The sequence below is a fragment of the Temnothorax curvispinosus genome, unplaced genomic scaffold, assembly GCF_003070985.1.
Source record: "Temnothorax curvispinosus isolate PA1 unplaced genomic scaffold, ASM307098v1 QBEX01005439.1, whole genome shotgun sequence".
Classification (NCBI taxonomy): Eukaryota; Metazoa; Arthropoda; class Insecta; order Hymenoptera; family Formicidae; genus Temnothorax; species Temnothorax curvispinosus.
Window position 1 is genome coordinate 1 of NW_020215219.1, and position 13693 is coordinate 13693.

Below are 13693 nucleotides of genomic sequence, written 5' to 3' on the forward strand. Positions count from 1 at the left end.
CACACACACACACACACACACACACACACACACACACACACACACACCGCAAGTTCTATCGAAAAATATTCTTCGACGACTCTTCACTTTACGCTACGCGATCAATTTCAAAACTATCAAGCTACATTTGAGCGCTCATGTGTTCGATTATATATATTTTTTCCTTTTCTAATTAATCCTTTGGGAACGTTGTTGTATGTATTGCATAATTGCCGCTTTGAGCAATATTCTTTTTCACAACCAATGATTAGGTGGTAACGATTCGCGCATTATCTCCGAGGGAGAAATTGCACGCGGGAATCGTTAACGAGCGCATTATTAGCGCGATTGAACGACGCCGTAAAAAGCGCGAAATAACCAGTCGCACTTAATTGCACGCAATTATCGTTGTAACCGATAAAGCCCCAAAGGATTAATACCATGTCCCGAATGTGTCAATCTTTCCAATTTACTACTTCACCTCACACATCGATCCGTTACGCGAGCGTACTAATTCAACCTCGTGATATATTTGAATAACAGATTGTCACAGTATCCATCGATGTCGTTACTCGTATCTCTCCGTTGAGAGAATCTAATCATCAGGACGAAGATAATCGTAGGACGCGAAATTTAAAACACAAAGTGTTCCCGATGCGTACGAAGAGAATCTTGTTGTTTCCCATCCCATTCGCGGTAAAAGCACTTTCTCGCTGAGTATATAAGCAACAACATGTAACAACTTGTATAAGTTAATGTCACCAACAATTTCCAACAACGCATTACGCGCATGTATCGTCGTTTTCCTCGCCGACCCGAGTTCAAATCGAGCCGACACATACCATCTTGCAAAATCACATAGATCATTATTTATCCGTAATAGTGTTTCAAACTCCGCCGGATTATACGTTCCACTAAATATCCCAAATGTCCCAAACATGTAAAAAACATTCGCAGGCACGTCTTTATATAATTCATAGATACCTTCATCGAAATCTTTCCTTTCTCTTTTACCGGAAATTTCCTCCCAGGACTCATCCAAATAATCGCGTCCAAAAAATGATAGCAAATTCGTAATTTAATCTGCCGACGATGAAGAGCGCATAATGTTGGTGGTAAAATCCTCGAGCGGTTCGCCGATCTCCTTCGGCTCGTTATTCCATCAGGCTCGATAGAGAACCGCGCAACTCCCGCTGCTACGTCATTGTCGAAGGATGGGATTCCGGTGAATCCGGTGGTACTGGCAACTGCGGCGTCTGCCGATTCGAGAGTCGCCTCGGCCAGCATTGCGGCGAGACCGGCGGCGTCGGTCTCGGCGTGTTCGGCGCGGAACCGGCGGTCAATCGCCAGTTGCTACTGGAGAACGCGCTCGATCTGCCCACGGCGGAGAGGCTGGCGTTGCTGCTGCTGCAAGCCACTGCCGCCGAAAGGTCCACCCTCGACGCAGTTCTGTGTGTGATCAACGTTAATCAACTTTCGGAAAACTTGAAAAACGCCTTTGCAGCATCCAAATAACGTTCGAAAATAAATATGATATTTATTTTCCATATTTTAATAAACAACCTACTTTCTTTGTAAGAAAATATCTCTTTTCTTTTCAATCTTATCTTATTTTTATAAATGTAAATGTGGCAATTAAAGTACTAAGTCGTTAACGTTTTCAATTAAATAATTTCATATAGATACGAAAAAGCGAAGATAAGATCTTCCGGAAAGGATTACTGTTACCTAGAAGGTGGAGCGGATCCTCCGGTGTAAGAATGCAATCCTGCCGGTCCACTCCGTGGTCTCGATGTGGACACAATGCTGGATGATCTGTGCAAAGCCGGCGAGGGTGGCGCGGACGGAAGCATCCGGGGTGTTTGCGGAGGTGTCCTGCCGGATGACGCGCTTCCGATACTGCTGGTGGATGACTTTCTTCTTAGAGTCCTGCAAATTTATATACATTGTTTATTCTACACTGCAGCCTCTATCATCTCCGTTTTTTATTAAATTTTCTAGTGCTTATATAAATTGTTTATAGACATAGTTTTTTGCTGCATTATATATTACTGAATATAATAAGAATATGTACATCGTTTTATAATTAAAAATTTTGATATAATTACCTCTTAGAAGTTGCCTGACGGCAAAGCCCGGTTGGACAAGTGCGTCCCATGGCGCACTTACCCTCGCACACCTCTTTCGCTAGGGCCAGCGTTTCGTAATTCCTCAGGGTAGAGCTGCAGACCTCGGCGTCGGATTCGGCGAGAGCGAGACTGGGAAATCGCTCTTTCAACCTATTACGCTCCTGCATCAAGATATAATACAATAGAAATCTAATTTGATGATGTAAATGTAAAATAACATCGACTACGATTTGAAGATTTCTGATAGAATAGAGTACTGACACGAGAAGACTTTTTCGTAACTACATTCCGGCGTTTGTTTATTACTTACGTCTTGTAAGCGGCTAGATTCGAAGTCTTTGAGCTGCTGTTGAAAACCGGCATTCGGATTTGCAATGGATCGACCGACCCTAACGACTTTAAGCGCCTCTTTCCAGGAGAGATTAGTGGTGCTCATGATGTAGGCCACCGCTACTGTCACGCTCCTTGACATTCCTGCAAGACTGAAAAAAATTATCTTTATTCATAAAAATTTTCATTTTATTTTATACTTTTATAAATCGCAATTTTGTAAAATTTTGAAATACTCTATATTGTCAAAATCGTTGGATGTTCTTCTAATCACAATTTCTTGGACCAATTTACCTTCCTTAAGTTAACAAAATTTACTTTTCGTCTACTTCTCATTAACAAAATTTATTCCTCTAATTGCTAATCATTTGAAAATTATAGATATTTTAAAATTTTCAATATTTTATTACATTAAGGAAAAATATATTTAAAAATCGATAAAAAAAATTCTACAAGAAAGGACATTCCAGCAATTTCGAGACATTCCGTATTTATTACAACAATGAATATATATCTACCAATGGATCAGAACGTTTCCACCGCGAAGACGGGCGGAATGAATGAAGTCGTTGCACAGAGAAAAATACTGCGTTAAGTTCTGATCGGGACTGTCGGCGGCCAAGATGCATAGGTAATGCTTGTCCTGAAACGCAATCGGAGATTTAGTCCGAGTATATTTATTTTTGTACAAAAATATAAACGTTTCTAATCTGAAGCCTTCCGTTAATTACCCAACTATGGCTATTGATTCTCAAATTCGGTACATGCTTTATCCGGCCACACTTTGTGCTATACGCTGCTATACATCATTTGTACTCACGGAATGCAAACGGCGGGCCGTGTCGTGAATAGCCAGAATATGCGTGATTTCGAAACGCTCCAGCTGATCGGCGTCCTTGCTGTCCTGATAATTACCTATATAAAGACCAGGAAGCACCTGCGAACAATAACGCGAGGGAATTGCGGAGATGACACACATTTTGCGACGTTTGACATTAGATAATTCTTAAAAGACGAGGTCTTAAAAGAAAAAGAAATATTGATTTAATTAGTTGTTTTCTATTAAATAATTCCGTTTAAAATCCTTTAAAGTTATCTTTTTCTTTATAGAGAGCTAATTATATTTAATTGTCGTTCCGGATTGTAAATGCTATTAAATAAGCGCTATAAAATAAGGCTAGCGGATCTTCGTTAAACGCATTTGTTTCCTCTCGTCGCAACGGGGTGAGGTTTCCTTTTTATAGCGTGACTATAAGTTCCATTCTGACCGAAGGATTGACTTCACGTCTTTATTACTCGACAACTTGTTTAAACGCATTTCAATATAACGACTTACCTAGCGCTGTCGTAACCTCGCGCTTAACGACCGACATAATACGCTTGATAATAATAAAATTTTACGTCTGGTAACGCGCGATCGTACAGCTCGTAATTGCGAAACGGAAGTGCAAGAGATAAGCCTGACAGAGAAATGTTGCGAAATGAAACTTCATTTACGCTAATCCCCCTTCGACGATGATTTATAAAATACGATACATTTCGCGATGAGGATCGTTAAATGAATAAATAATCAGTCGATAATTTTATGTGGTCTCGTTGTAGCTTTTAATGTATATTTCTTCCTCGAAAGGAAACCGCAATTTATAATTTTACTCATCTTCTACTTTAATATAAATTATGTACATATATAAAGCATAATATCTTTCGATAATTCGTTGATTGTATTAAATAGAAAATATCATATATGTAAACGCGTCGGCTTTATTTTAAAATAAAATTATATAATCACAAGATTTAACAACGACGGAACATACAAGTTTAGCAATTTCAGAAAGACGAAAGGAAACGTGTTGAAACAATTAACTTAGTTAAAGCAACGCAGTATTTATAATTGTCTCAATTTTACTTGATACATTTTTTCTACTACAAAATATAAAGTTCAATTATTTAAAACGGAATTTACATCCACGTGACTTTTTTCCCTTAAATTATGTTGCCCGATAATGTCAAAGTTTCTCGTATCTTTTACGACGTATCTTATAAATTATGATATAGTGTTTTTGTTTGTATATCTTATAGCAACATTGTACATCACGATTATATATCGAAGCATATGAGCCGCATATTATCTCGTTGCGGTCCATTTTATCCCACGATCGCTCGAAGATCCTCGTTCTCCAGCGGACTGGGATCGTGTTCGTGAAGTGTCGCGTTCTCATGATCATCTCGAAGAAATTCCTGAGCGAGTACGTCGATAACGTTCAATTTTTCCTTTCTTTTCTTTTTGCAAGTTTTTGTCGTGCATTTGATCTTCTTGCATCGATTACGGGACAAGTTTCGCCGGTAGCTTCCACTGGGTAGGTTGTCAGCTTTCTTCGTAGCAATCTTCGCAGCATCCGTGATCGTCATTGCGTTAACCGCTGGCGGGATAGCGTCGGTGGTTGTAAAGCCAATATCCGCGAAACGTTGCGGCGTCGTTGATTCCGACGTAGGGTTCAGATTGTTCAGCAGAGTACTCGCGAGGACGTTGGTAGTGCCAACAGGAATAAATAGGCTTTTCAGGATAGACGATTTGACAAACTTTATGCGTGCTTCGTACCTAAGCAATGACGATCCTACTTTTTTCCAATCGTCCCGTTTTCGGCAGCTGCATTTCTTTCTTCGTTTACGGCGCGGGCGCGATCCGCGCTTCGCGAAGGATTCGACGATCTTCTCGCGATCGGCCGTCTCCCTCGTCGTTGGGTTTACCGATCTTCGATGCCCGGTTTTCTCGTCGACCCCGGCCCCGGCCAGCTTCGCGTCCACGGCGTATCTCGATTGAAAATGAGGTCGGGACACCGGAAGTAACAGAACGGATGACGGCAAGTTCGGGATGTTTCTCGATGAATGTATGAGGAGGGTTTCGATGTCACCGGATGGATGATAGGTGGATCGCGATGTCTCGTCGAGCGATCGATGCCCCGATGCTATCTGCACGCTGCCGTGAATCGCGCAAACACACCAGGAGACCACGAGCGATCGGAATCGCATTTTCGCCAACAATGCCGGCTGCACGACAGCTTGTTTATCGTTATTTTTTCTTCATTAGACGGACGTGTCGTTCTCCCGTGTTTTACGCTTTGATTTCCGGATTTCCCTCCTCTCTTTGTTTGTGATCGATCGATTGACCGCGGATCGCGTGACGACAGCCGCCAGCCGCTCGGTAGATCGCTCGCTGTGGTCTCGTCGATTCGGTCGTTCCTTCTCGTCTAAAATCAACGCGTGAAGAAACGGAGGAGGGAGCAGACTCGGTGACTGCAACACCGGGGTAGAGGAGAGGGTAATCAACGCGCGATAAGAACATTTCGAATGAAATTAAATCGCGGGGGAACCGAGACTAACGACCCGCGCCGGGAGAGAATGGGTATTTTCGAGGTAGCCCATTGCGACGAGAAAATAAATGTCACACACGCGAACGGTCCAAGTGATTACCACGCTAGATTGCTTCTCTGAACGTCTTAATTTGCTTATCGCCCATCGCGTTAACCCGATCCTCCAACTCAATGAAAGAAAAAAAAACGATCCTCATCGCGCCGCATCGTTAAAAACTGAATCAATATTAGCCGCGGATAATCGTGGAATGAGGAAACAACGCGGGTGGGATTTCATTAATGTATGCCGCCCATCTGTAGCTAAACGCCTTTCATCAAAATTCAATATTTGCCAAACAGTAAGTTAATCTAAGATTACCGCATCACGTCGACGGCCATTACGAATCCATCACGCAGCTTTGTATTAGCATTTCTCCCTCAGTGTGACCTGGATTTCTTTCGTCATCTAATCGTAAGTAATCTTTCATCCAAGCAGACGTCGAAAGAGGCTCGATATTTTAACTTAATATACTGCCGAGGAGGGAGAGAACGATAAAAATGTCTGACGACTTGTCTAGGGTCATGGTCTAGGAAGCGCGATTTTATACCTAACCTTTATGAGCGCCCTTGATTATGGAGTATCTAATGTCTAGTGGAGGCAAATTAGGTTTTTATCTCGGAACCGGTTAAAACTACTCGGATTTGAACGCTTTTTTTTTTAATGTAGGTAATTAAAAACACTACAATGTTTATGGGTTAAAAATTGACGCTAATTGTTTATTTAATAAATTTTCAGGTTTATTTTAATTATTTATTTAAAGCGTCAATTTTTTTTAATCATAAACATTGGCTATGAAAAGAAAATCTCACCCCGTTGCGACGAGAGGAAACAGATGCGTTTAACGAAGATCCGCTAGCCTTATTTTATAACGCTTATTTAATAGCATATTTACAATCCGGAACGACAATTAAATATAATTAACTCTCTATAAAGAAAAAGATAACTTTAAACGATTTTAAACGGAATTATTTAATAGAAAACAACTAATTAAATCAATATTTCCTTTTCTTTTAAGACCTCGTCTTTTAAGACAAGTTGCTTTAGACGCTCGGATACTTTGTTAAATCTTCTGTATACAGTGCTTAATTAATTGCTGTCTATTAATACGCTAAAGAAGACGATACGAGAAGATAGAAACAAATCGAATATCTTAAAACAGTAAAGGTAAAGCCCTCAGATATTCAATTAACAGATAATGAGAAAGACTGATCATTAAAAATGCAGGAAACAGAGGATGAAATATTATCAAATAAATTATTCGGGAGTTGTTAAATAAATGCAAATTAAATATCGAACGTTTCGACTCCGCTTTGGGATTTGTGCCCACCGAAAAGCGGTCCAAAGCGGTAAATATTTAATATATTCATTTCACAAAGAATAAGACGTCCTATACGATTTCTAGACTATCTCCCGAACTCGATCCAAGTTTCTGCCGGTATGAAAAATGCATGTTTCCTTTAGCTAAACGACTATCTAAAAGTACAAGCTTCTTGATAAAAAAGAATTTCTCACCTTGTTCATGCCATTCCCCATGATGCCGGCGCGATGGTGAGCGCGTTCTTAGTTTATCTGCTGTTTAAAAACGCGACAGGTCGTGCACAGGTCTTCGTTCAGCCGTCGTCATCTTCAGTCTCTTGAGTTTATTTCTCGACGATCCGATTCGATCCTCATGGGCAAGGAGGTGGTGTTGTTTGTCAAGCAGCATCGTCGACGAACAGATCGAGGCTCCGGTAAGCTGACGCGTATTCGCTCGTATCATCGGCGGCACGCAGCGCGAAAATGCATGGACAACGTGTCTCTCGATTCCATCCACCTTTTCCTTCGACATTCGCAGTATTATCACTCTCTCTCTCTCTCTATCTTTGTCTCTGTTCTTTTGTCTGTCGCCTTGATAATTTACGTTATTACTCTAACACGGTAATCGGCGTGTTAGATTTATTCCAGCTCCCGATAACATTATCATGCATGACGTTATTCTGAATTTTCTACGTTGGAAGAGTCTCCGTCTCGCTTATCACTTTTGCAATCGTGCCTCTTGATAACGCGGGACACCTGCATCTGTCTGTGTAATGCGAGGCTGCGTTTCAGGGAACGGGGGCATCCGGCACGTTCTGATTCTCAAAGCGCGAGGGCGCATTTATATTCACGACTTGCTTTTCGCGGCCCCTTTATCGAAGAACTCCCGTATGGTTGTCTCAACGGGGAAGATTCCATTTACATGCGGATTCTGCCTCGCCTGGCCTCGGGCGGCCACGGGAAACGAAAAGGAGCCGTGTTTTAAGCGGACCTTCGGCGCGCGAGCCGGAGCGATCGACTTTCCAATGCACAAAGCGGTGTCTATGTAGTGGTGTGTCTCGAAAAAATAGAACCGTCTTTAGGAAGTTACCTGCTGCGATCGTGACGTTCTGCAAGAAAGAAAAAAATATCGGTTAAAAGACGTGGACGAGATAGATGGCTGGCGCAGCGAAAATAACGCGGTGGAAGGAATTTGTCTTGGGTATCGATTAGCGATACGTGGTGCAAGATTGCCTCGCATGAGGAAGGAAACGTGCGCTTGTTCTTTCGAGAAAGTGGGACAAGTTATTGATAAATTGCCGGCGTTCCCGACGTGTGTCGCGTGATCTCGGTAGTCGTCTTAAAAATGACGCGAACGCAAACCGAGGAATTTAATTTCGCGAGCGAACAACGACGCGCTTTTAAGTTACGTACGTCGGGAGCACAGCTGCATCATCGCAGAACACGGAAATAGCGAACACTCGTGGCACGAAATGGTGGCCTGATGAATGGCAACGAAATTTTTAAAATCTTGAAAAAAAAACCAGCTGGCATTGTTTCAGAAAACGGACAAGGACGGGGTTTAAAGAACACGAGCTTATATCGATTACTTTAAGATCAATAAGATGGATTGTAAAGACTGGCAGTACGTTAACCCACTTTGCCAACCGGGTGGTAGATTTAATGGTGTCCAACGCGTCCAGATTCAGTTGCATTCAATGTTTAAATTTCCGTGCAATATCTAAGAGGTGCGATTGATCGCACAGAGAAAATTCTGTTCACTGTCACGGACACCGAGCCGCGATATTTCCTCTGGCAGAAAAATAGCGCTCCCGTGGCCAAAGTGGCGCATGGGAATAGACGTGTTTTGCTTGTACACACTACTCGGATATGGCAGAAGCGCGAGGCTGCATATGCGTTTATGTAAATTCTAGCTCAATATATTGGCTCGGTGCTGACGGGATGTGTTTTGCTGCATGACGGCAAAACACACTTTGCGTTGCAGCATGCGCTCTGATTTCGCTCGCCAAGACGAAACATATCGAATGCTCGAAACGCGCGAGATGTAGCATGTATAGCACTTTGTTTGCTCACAAGTGTTTACTTTCGATGAAACGCAATCGAATATTGACGTAATTGCGATACGACGACGTCCAAGAAATTTCGCCTTTTCAGTTGGAACGTATATTAATTTGGTCGACTGCCAAGAAAGAAGTTGAAACTACATTGACGTGGCTGAAAGTTATATTAATTGCAACCACAACTCACGGGCACTTCACGACGACCTCGTAACTTAATGCCACGTCGCTAGTTAGTAAGTATGAATTATGAGTTTTAATCTATTGCAGTCACACAAGGATATAAATAACAATCTTACAATTAGTTAAAGAGATACGTGGAAGGAGACTTAAATACGTGAAAGAATTAAAAAAATTCTTTTAAATGGAGCTTCAGAAAAGATTTTCAAATAAAAAAAAAAAATAATTTTAAACATAATTTCAGAAACGCTTATTTATATTAAAAACTAACAGTCCTTTAAATGTAATATATAACAAATTTTAAATATGACACGAGGCGTGTGCTTTTATCTTTTTTTTTTAATCTCGAATTAATACTACAATCATTAAACAGCTGGTAATTTAATATTTGGAAGTTAAACACTGGAAAGTTTAAAGGATTATTTTCATTAAATTACATTTTCAACATTTTCGAAAATCATTTTATTCACAATAAAACTTTTGTCCCGAAAATGAAACATTGGCTGTTAATAGATTAACACTCCATCGTGATGAGAAGCCATAAATTAGTGATTGCAATACCGGAATAAGGTAATAATTTTTCATTATTTATCTATATACGTGATTTAATCTCTGATCGCTGATATCAGTATTATGTTATCGGCGTTATATATGTACGTGTAAAGAGGTTTGCATAATACAAAAATGAATACAATAATAAATATACATAAAAATACATATTTGATTTATTGCGGTTACAATCAATGAAAGACTATAAAGTTCTCTAATTAGCCTAATCTAATAATACTCTATATAAAATGTAATTTATTTTAGAGAGAGTATTTCATCATTTCGGAGAGCGAAATATCGGTATTACAATCACTGGCATGAACATGAATAATCTCCCATCAGAATATTCGATATCGTCCAGATTTGTGGATATATTCGCAACTGGGAGGCCGCTCTATGTTGCTACTGTATAAAAGTTATCAATTTGCCATTCAGATTCAAATGCAATTGCATGCTAAAGCGCAGCGTGCGTCCCACGATGTTGACCTACTCTTAAAATAAAACTATGAGCCGATATATATGTGCGGCCGGCAAATCCAGTGAAAACCAATCGTACCCGACGAATCGGATGCTGTCACTCGAAACGTTTGTGCGGTAAATTTTTTCTCTCATGCAGATCAATCGCATAGAATTAATTCGTTAAAATCGAGGGTGCCAAAGACGCACGTCATAAAATCCTTTCGTGAATTATTATCTAGATCGACCATTGGATTCCCTTTGATCTCAATCTCTCATCTCGCTTTGATTACCTCGCATGCATATCGCGATTTAGCTGTAATTAAGCTAAAAGCTGTACGTATTATAAATGATGCGGCAAATTTGCACCCAACTGATATTTCTCTCAATACAGAAGGACGAGATGAATGCTTAAACGAACGAAGATATTAGAACATTTATTTACGTACGAAATAACAGATAGCTATGAAGATTAACAAATAATCTCATCACTCGCGATAAATGAACGCTTCGTTAAGAAATGCGTCTGACTCGACACGTTCAAGATCAAACGAAAGTCCGAAAAGATAAAAGATAAAAAGAGCGATTCGATTCGAGACGCACCTGCACAATTCACGTTCCACACTGATAGCGCAAGAAGGACGTCAGGGAAAATCCCTTTGGGAGAGATTGCTCTCCGTTATCGCGGATTAGCTCGTTGCACTCGCGGGACGCTATCTCTTTCTCTCGCTCTCTATCTCTCTATCTATCTATCTCATTCTCTTTCTCCGAGACCAGCCGGAACGGACGAGAAACCGTTTGCACTTCGCTCAACCGCTTCCGCGAGGAGAAATTCCCAAGGCGGCCGATCGCGACGGATCACGCCTCTTTAATTCCATCGTTCGGTTACACTTCCAGCCTCGTCTGTCACACACCGTTGCAGCGGATTGCATTGCAATTCGTGTGCGTTCCTATCTCCTTCTCTTTCCTATCCCTCTCCCCCTTTCTTTCCCTCTCGCTCTCTTTCTTTCTCTTTCAGCGACTCGACGGAAGGGCGCTTCGTACGAAAACTACCCCGCTCTCGGCGAGGTGCAGCGCGCGAGGAGCAAACGCAGGGGTTTTCCCGGTGGTAATAAGCGAGGGGTGAGAAAAGAGTAGAGAGAAGGAGAAAGAGAGAAAAAGAGAGAAAGAGAGAGAAAAAAGGCGGGGTGCGCGTAAAGTGGGGGAAACTGGACTGCGACGACGAGGAGAAGCAGGGGAGGGTAGTGGAACAGCGGCTAGAGCAACGTGCAGGATAGTGGGGTAGATCCTATCAACGCGCGCGAACAGCCTGTCTCGAATGCGCGTTTCGCCAGTTTTGACATGGCACGGCTCGTCCTGTGGCAGGATCCCGCACCTGAGACACCTGAGACACCTCCTGGGAGCGCCGTCGGGACCAGACGGATGACAGACGACGAAGAACGACGATCCACACGTCGCGAGAACGGTCGCAGACTCGCACACTCGGAGAACGCACACCTTGAGCTCTTGAAGCACTATTGCGATCGATTGTCGCGGTGGATGACGTTTAGCCCGACAGGCTAGATCAGCCCGACGTGTCGGTGGCGAGACACCGTCGGGAGGGACATTCCGGCCGTCCTTCTCGAGGAACTATAATCTCGCCCGCCGCGCTGGGCCCGGAACCGAAGATAGCGTCTGGATCCGCGGCGAAAGACAGAGGGAGAATCATACTCTTTCTCTCCCTTTCTCTTTAGGAGCCGACGCAGACGCCGCGAATGCCCAACGTCGTCGTTCTCACCCCGTTCGCGGGAATCTGCGTCCCGTTCAAATTCATTGCCATGAGGTGGGCGAGGATGAAGGTGGAAATCTCGTAACAGATTTGTCGCCACGAGATGGGAAGGGGTAGAAGGCGCGACACGCGGTGGGGATCGGCAGGACCGAATTCAGACGGTTCGGATCCTGGCTCGAGATGAAGAAACCCCTGTCTCCGCGAGACTCTGACGACGTAGGGGCGTATATGCAGATTTTCTGGAATTTAAAAAGATTATAATCTGTACTCAATCTTACTAGTCTCTAGATAAATAATAATATTGTGAATAAAAAATCTACAATTAAGAAATGGAAGAGAATCTCCGCGAGTTTTAAATTAGAGTTCCTTTGCTGTTAGATCAGCAAATTCCTCGTCTGACTTGAATGAGGATTAAAACTCCTCGCGATGTCTTCCGAGCCAAGAGACAGCAATCACACGTTCCGCGATGTTCCCGGCGACGTGTCGGAGGGGGTAATCCGCCCCTGAGGGTGAAAACGTCGAGAACGTCGAGGCGAGCTCGCGCAGAAGCCGCTCGATAAAGGCCGTTCTCACCCCCCCTAACCCCCCCTTTTTTCCCCCTCGCCCCGCGACCCTGCCCTACAAACGAGATATCTAGTGTAGTAGGACTCGCACACGGGCTACTGGGCTACGCTTGCGTCGTAGCCGAATGCCGGTGTGTGTAGGGTACGACGTGATCCTGAATGGGCTCTTGCATCCCGCCGAGACGTGTTACCGAGGCACGCTCTCTCCGCTACCGCGATACATCTCGAAAGATCGAAGGGGTGACATCAAAAGCGAGCGAAGCGAGAAATGTTTCTCGCAAGTTTCCTATCATATAAAGTAAATAAAAATATATAATAATTTCTTCTTCTATATAAAATTTCTCCATATTTACAATGTAATTACAATTACAATAATTATTTCTCCTTCTATAATATATTCTCTTATATACGAAATATTTGGTTTTCATTACATATTATTTATCCTACGTTTGCTAATTGATAAACACGATATTAACTCGTTAACTCGTTATATCGAAGAGAGTGTTGAAAATCGCGACAGCGCGGGGTCGAGTTGCACATGAAAAAGTCAACGACTCTCAATTTCGCATCGAAATTGACGTGCGTGTTTGATATCATTCTGATATCAAACTATCTCGATACCTGCAGGCGAATTAACGTCAACCGGAATCGATTCGTTCGACGTCCGCTATCAGACGCCACATATTCATTTGCATGGTAGATATATTTACGTCCCGGGACATAAATACATCCGACTTCATTACGCGTTACATCGACGCCAAGATCGTCACCACGGGCGTAACGTAATAATAACGATGTATAATTTGCTCATCGCGCTAATTTCGCCTCGTTAATGCGTCAATATTAAATCCACCGCGTTACCCACTTGACGGCAGGAAGGGAGGAAGATGACATCGTGCTAGCGTATTTTAAGGGAGAAACGGGAGAGATATCCACTTCGTCATCGTCATTCCGCTTATATCCAACGCTACTATA

General features: G+C 42.5%; 1 protein-coding gene across 3 annotated transcripts; it reads right to left on the reverse strand.

Moving 5' to 3' along the window:
- Window positions 1–30: 30 nt before the first annotated feature.
- Window positions 31–12827, reverse strand: LOC112454846 (dual specificity protein phosphatase 22-B-like). 3 transcript variants are annotated; one of them, XM_025016459.1, is made up of 9 exons: window positions 12476–12827; window positions 11763–12394; window positions 7362–8254; window positions 3259–3375; window positions 2957–3081; window positions 2419–2590; window positions 2088–2269; window positions 1708–1908; window positions 31–1428 (listed from the first exon to the last, which is right to left on the reverse strand). In XM_025016459.1, the coding sequence occupies exons 3-9, from the start codon at window positions 7380–7382 to the stop codon at window positions 1176–1178; spliced, it is 1071 nt and encodes a 356-aa protein (XP_024872227.1). In that variant the 5' UTR covers window positions 7383–8254; window positions 11763–12394; window positions 12476–12827; the 3' UTR covers window positions 31–1175. The 3 variants fall into 3 exon arrangements, with proteins under 3 accessions (XP_024872227.1, XP_024872226.1, XP_024872228.1); XM_025016458.1 differs by having other exon boundaries at window positions 11763–12827; XM_025016460.1 differs by lacking the exons at window positions 11763–12394; window positions 12476–12827 and adding an exon at window positions 10991–11304.
- Between the last annotated feature and the right edge of the window lie 866 nt (window positions 12828–13693).

Bases quoted from the DNA above. Each gene is read 5' to 3' on its own strand.
- LOC112454846 (XM_025016459.1), bottom strand. From the start codon at position 7,382: ATGGGGAATGGCATGAACAAG. The intron at 2,591-2,956 runs GTAGATATATAT...AATTTTTTTCAG, and splicing joins GGAAACGTTCTGATCCATTG to TCTTGCAGGAATGTCAAGGA. The intron at 1,429-1,707 runs GTAACAGTAATC...GATCACACACAG, and splicing joins GGATCCGCTCCACCTTCTAG to AACTGCGTCGAGGGTGGACC.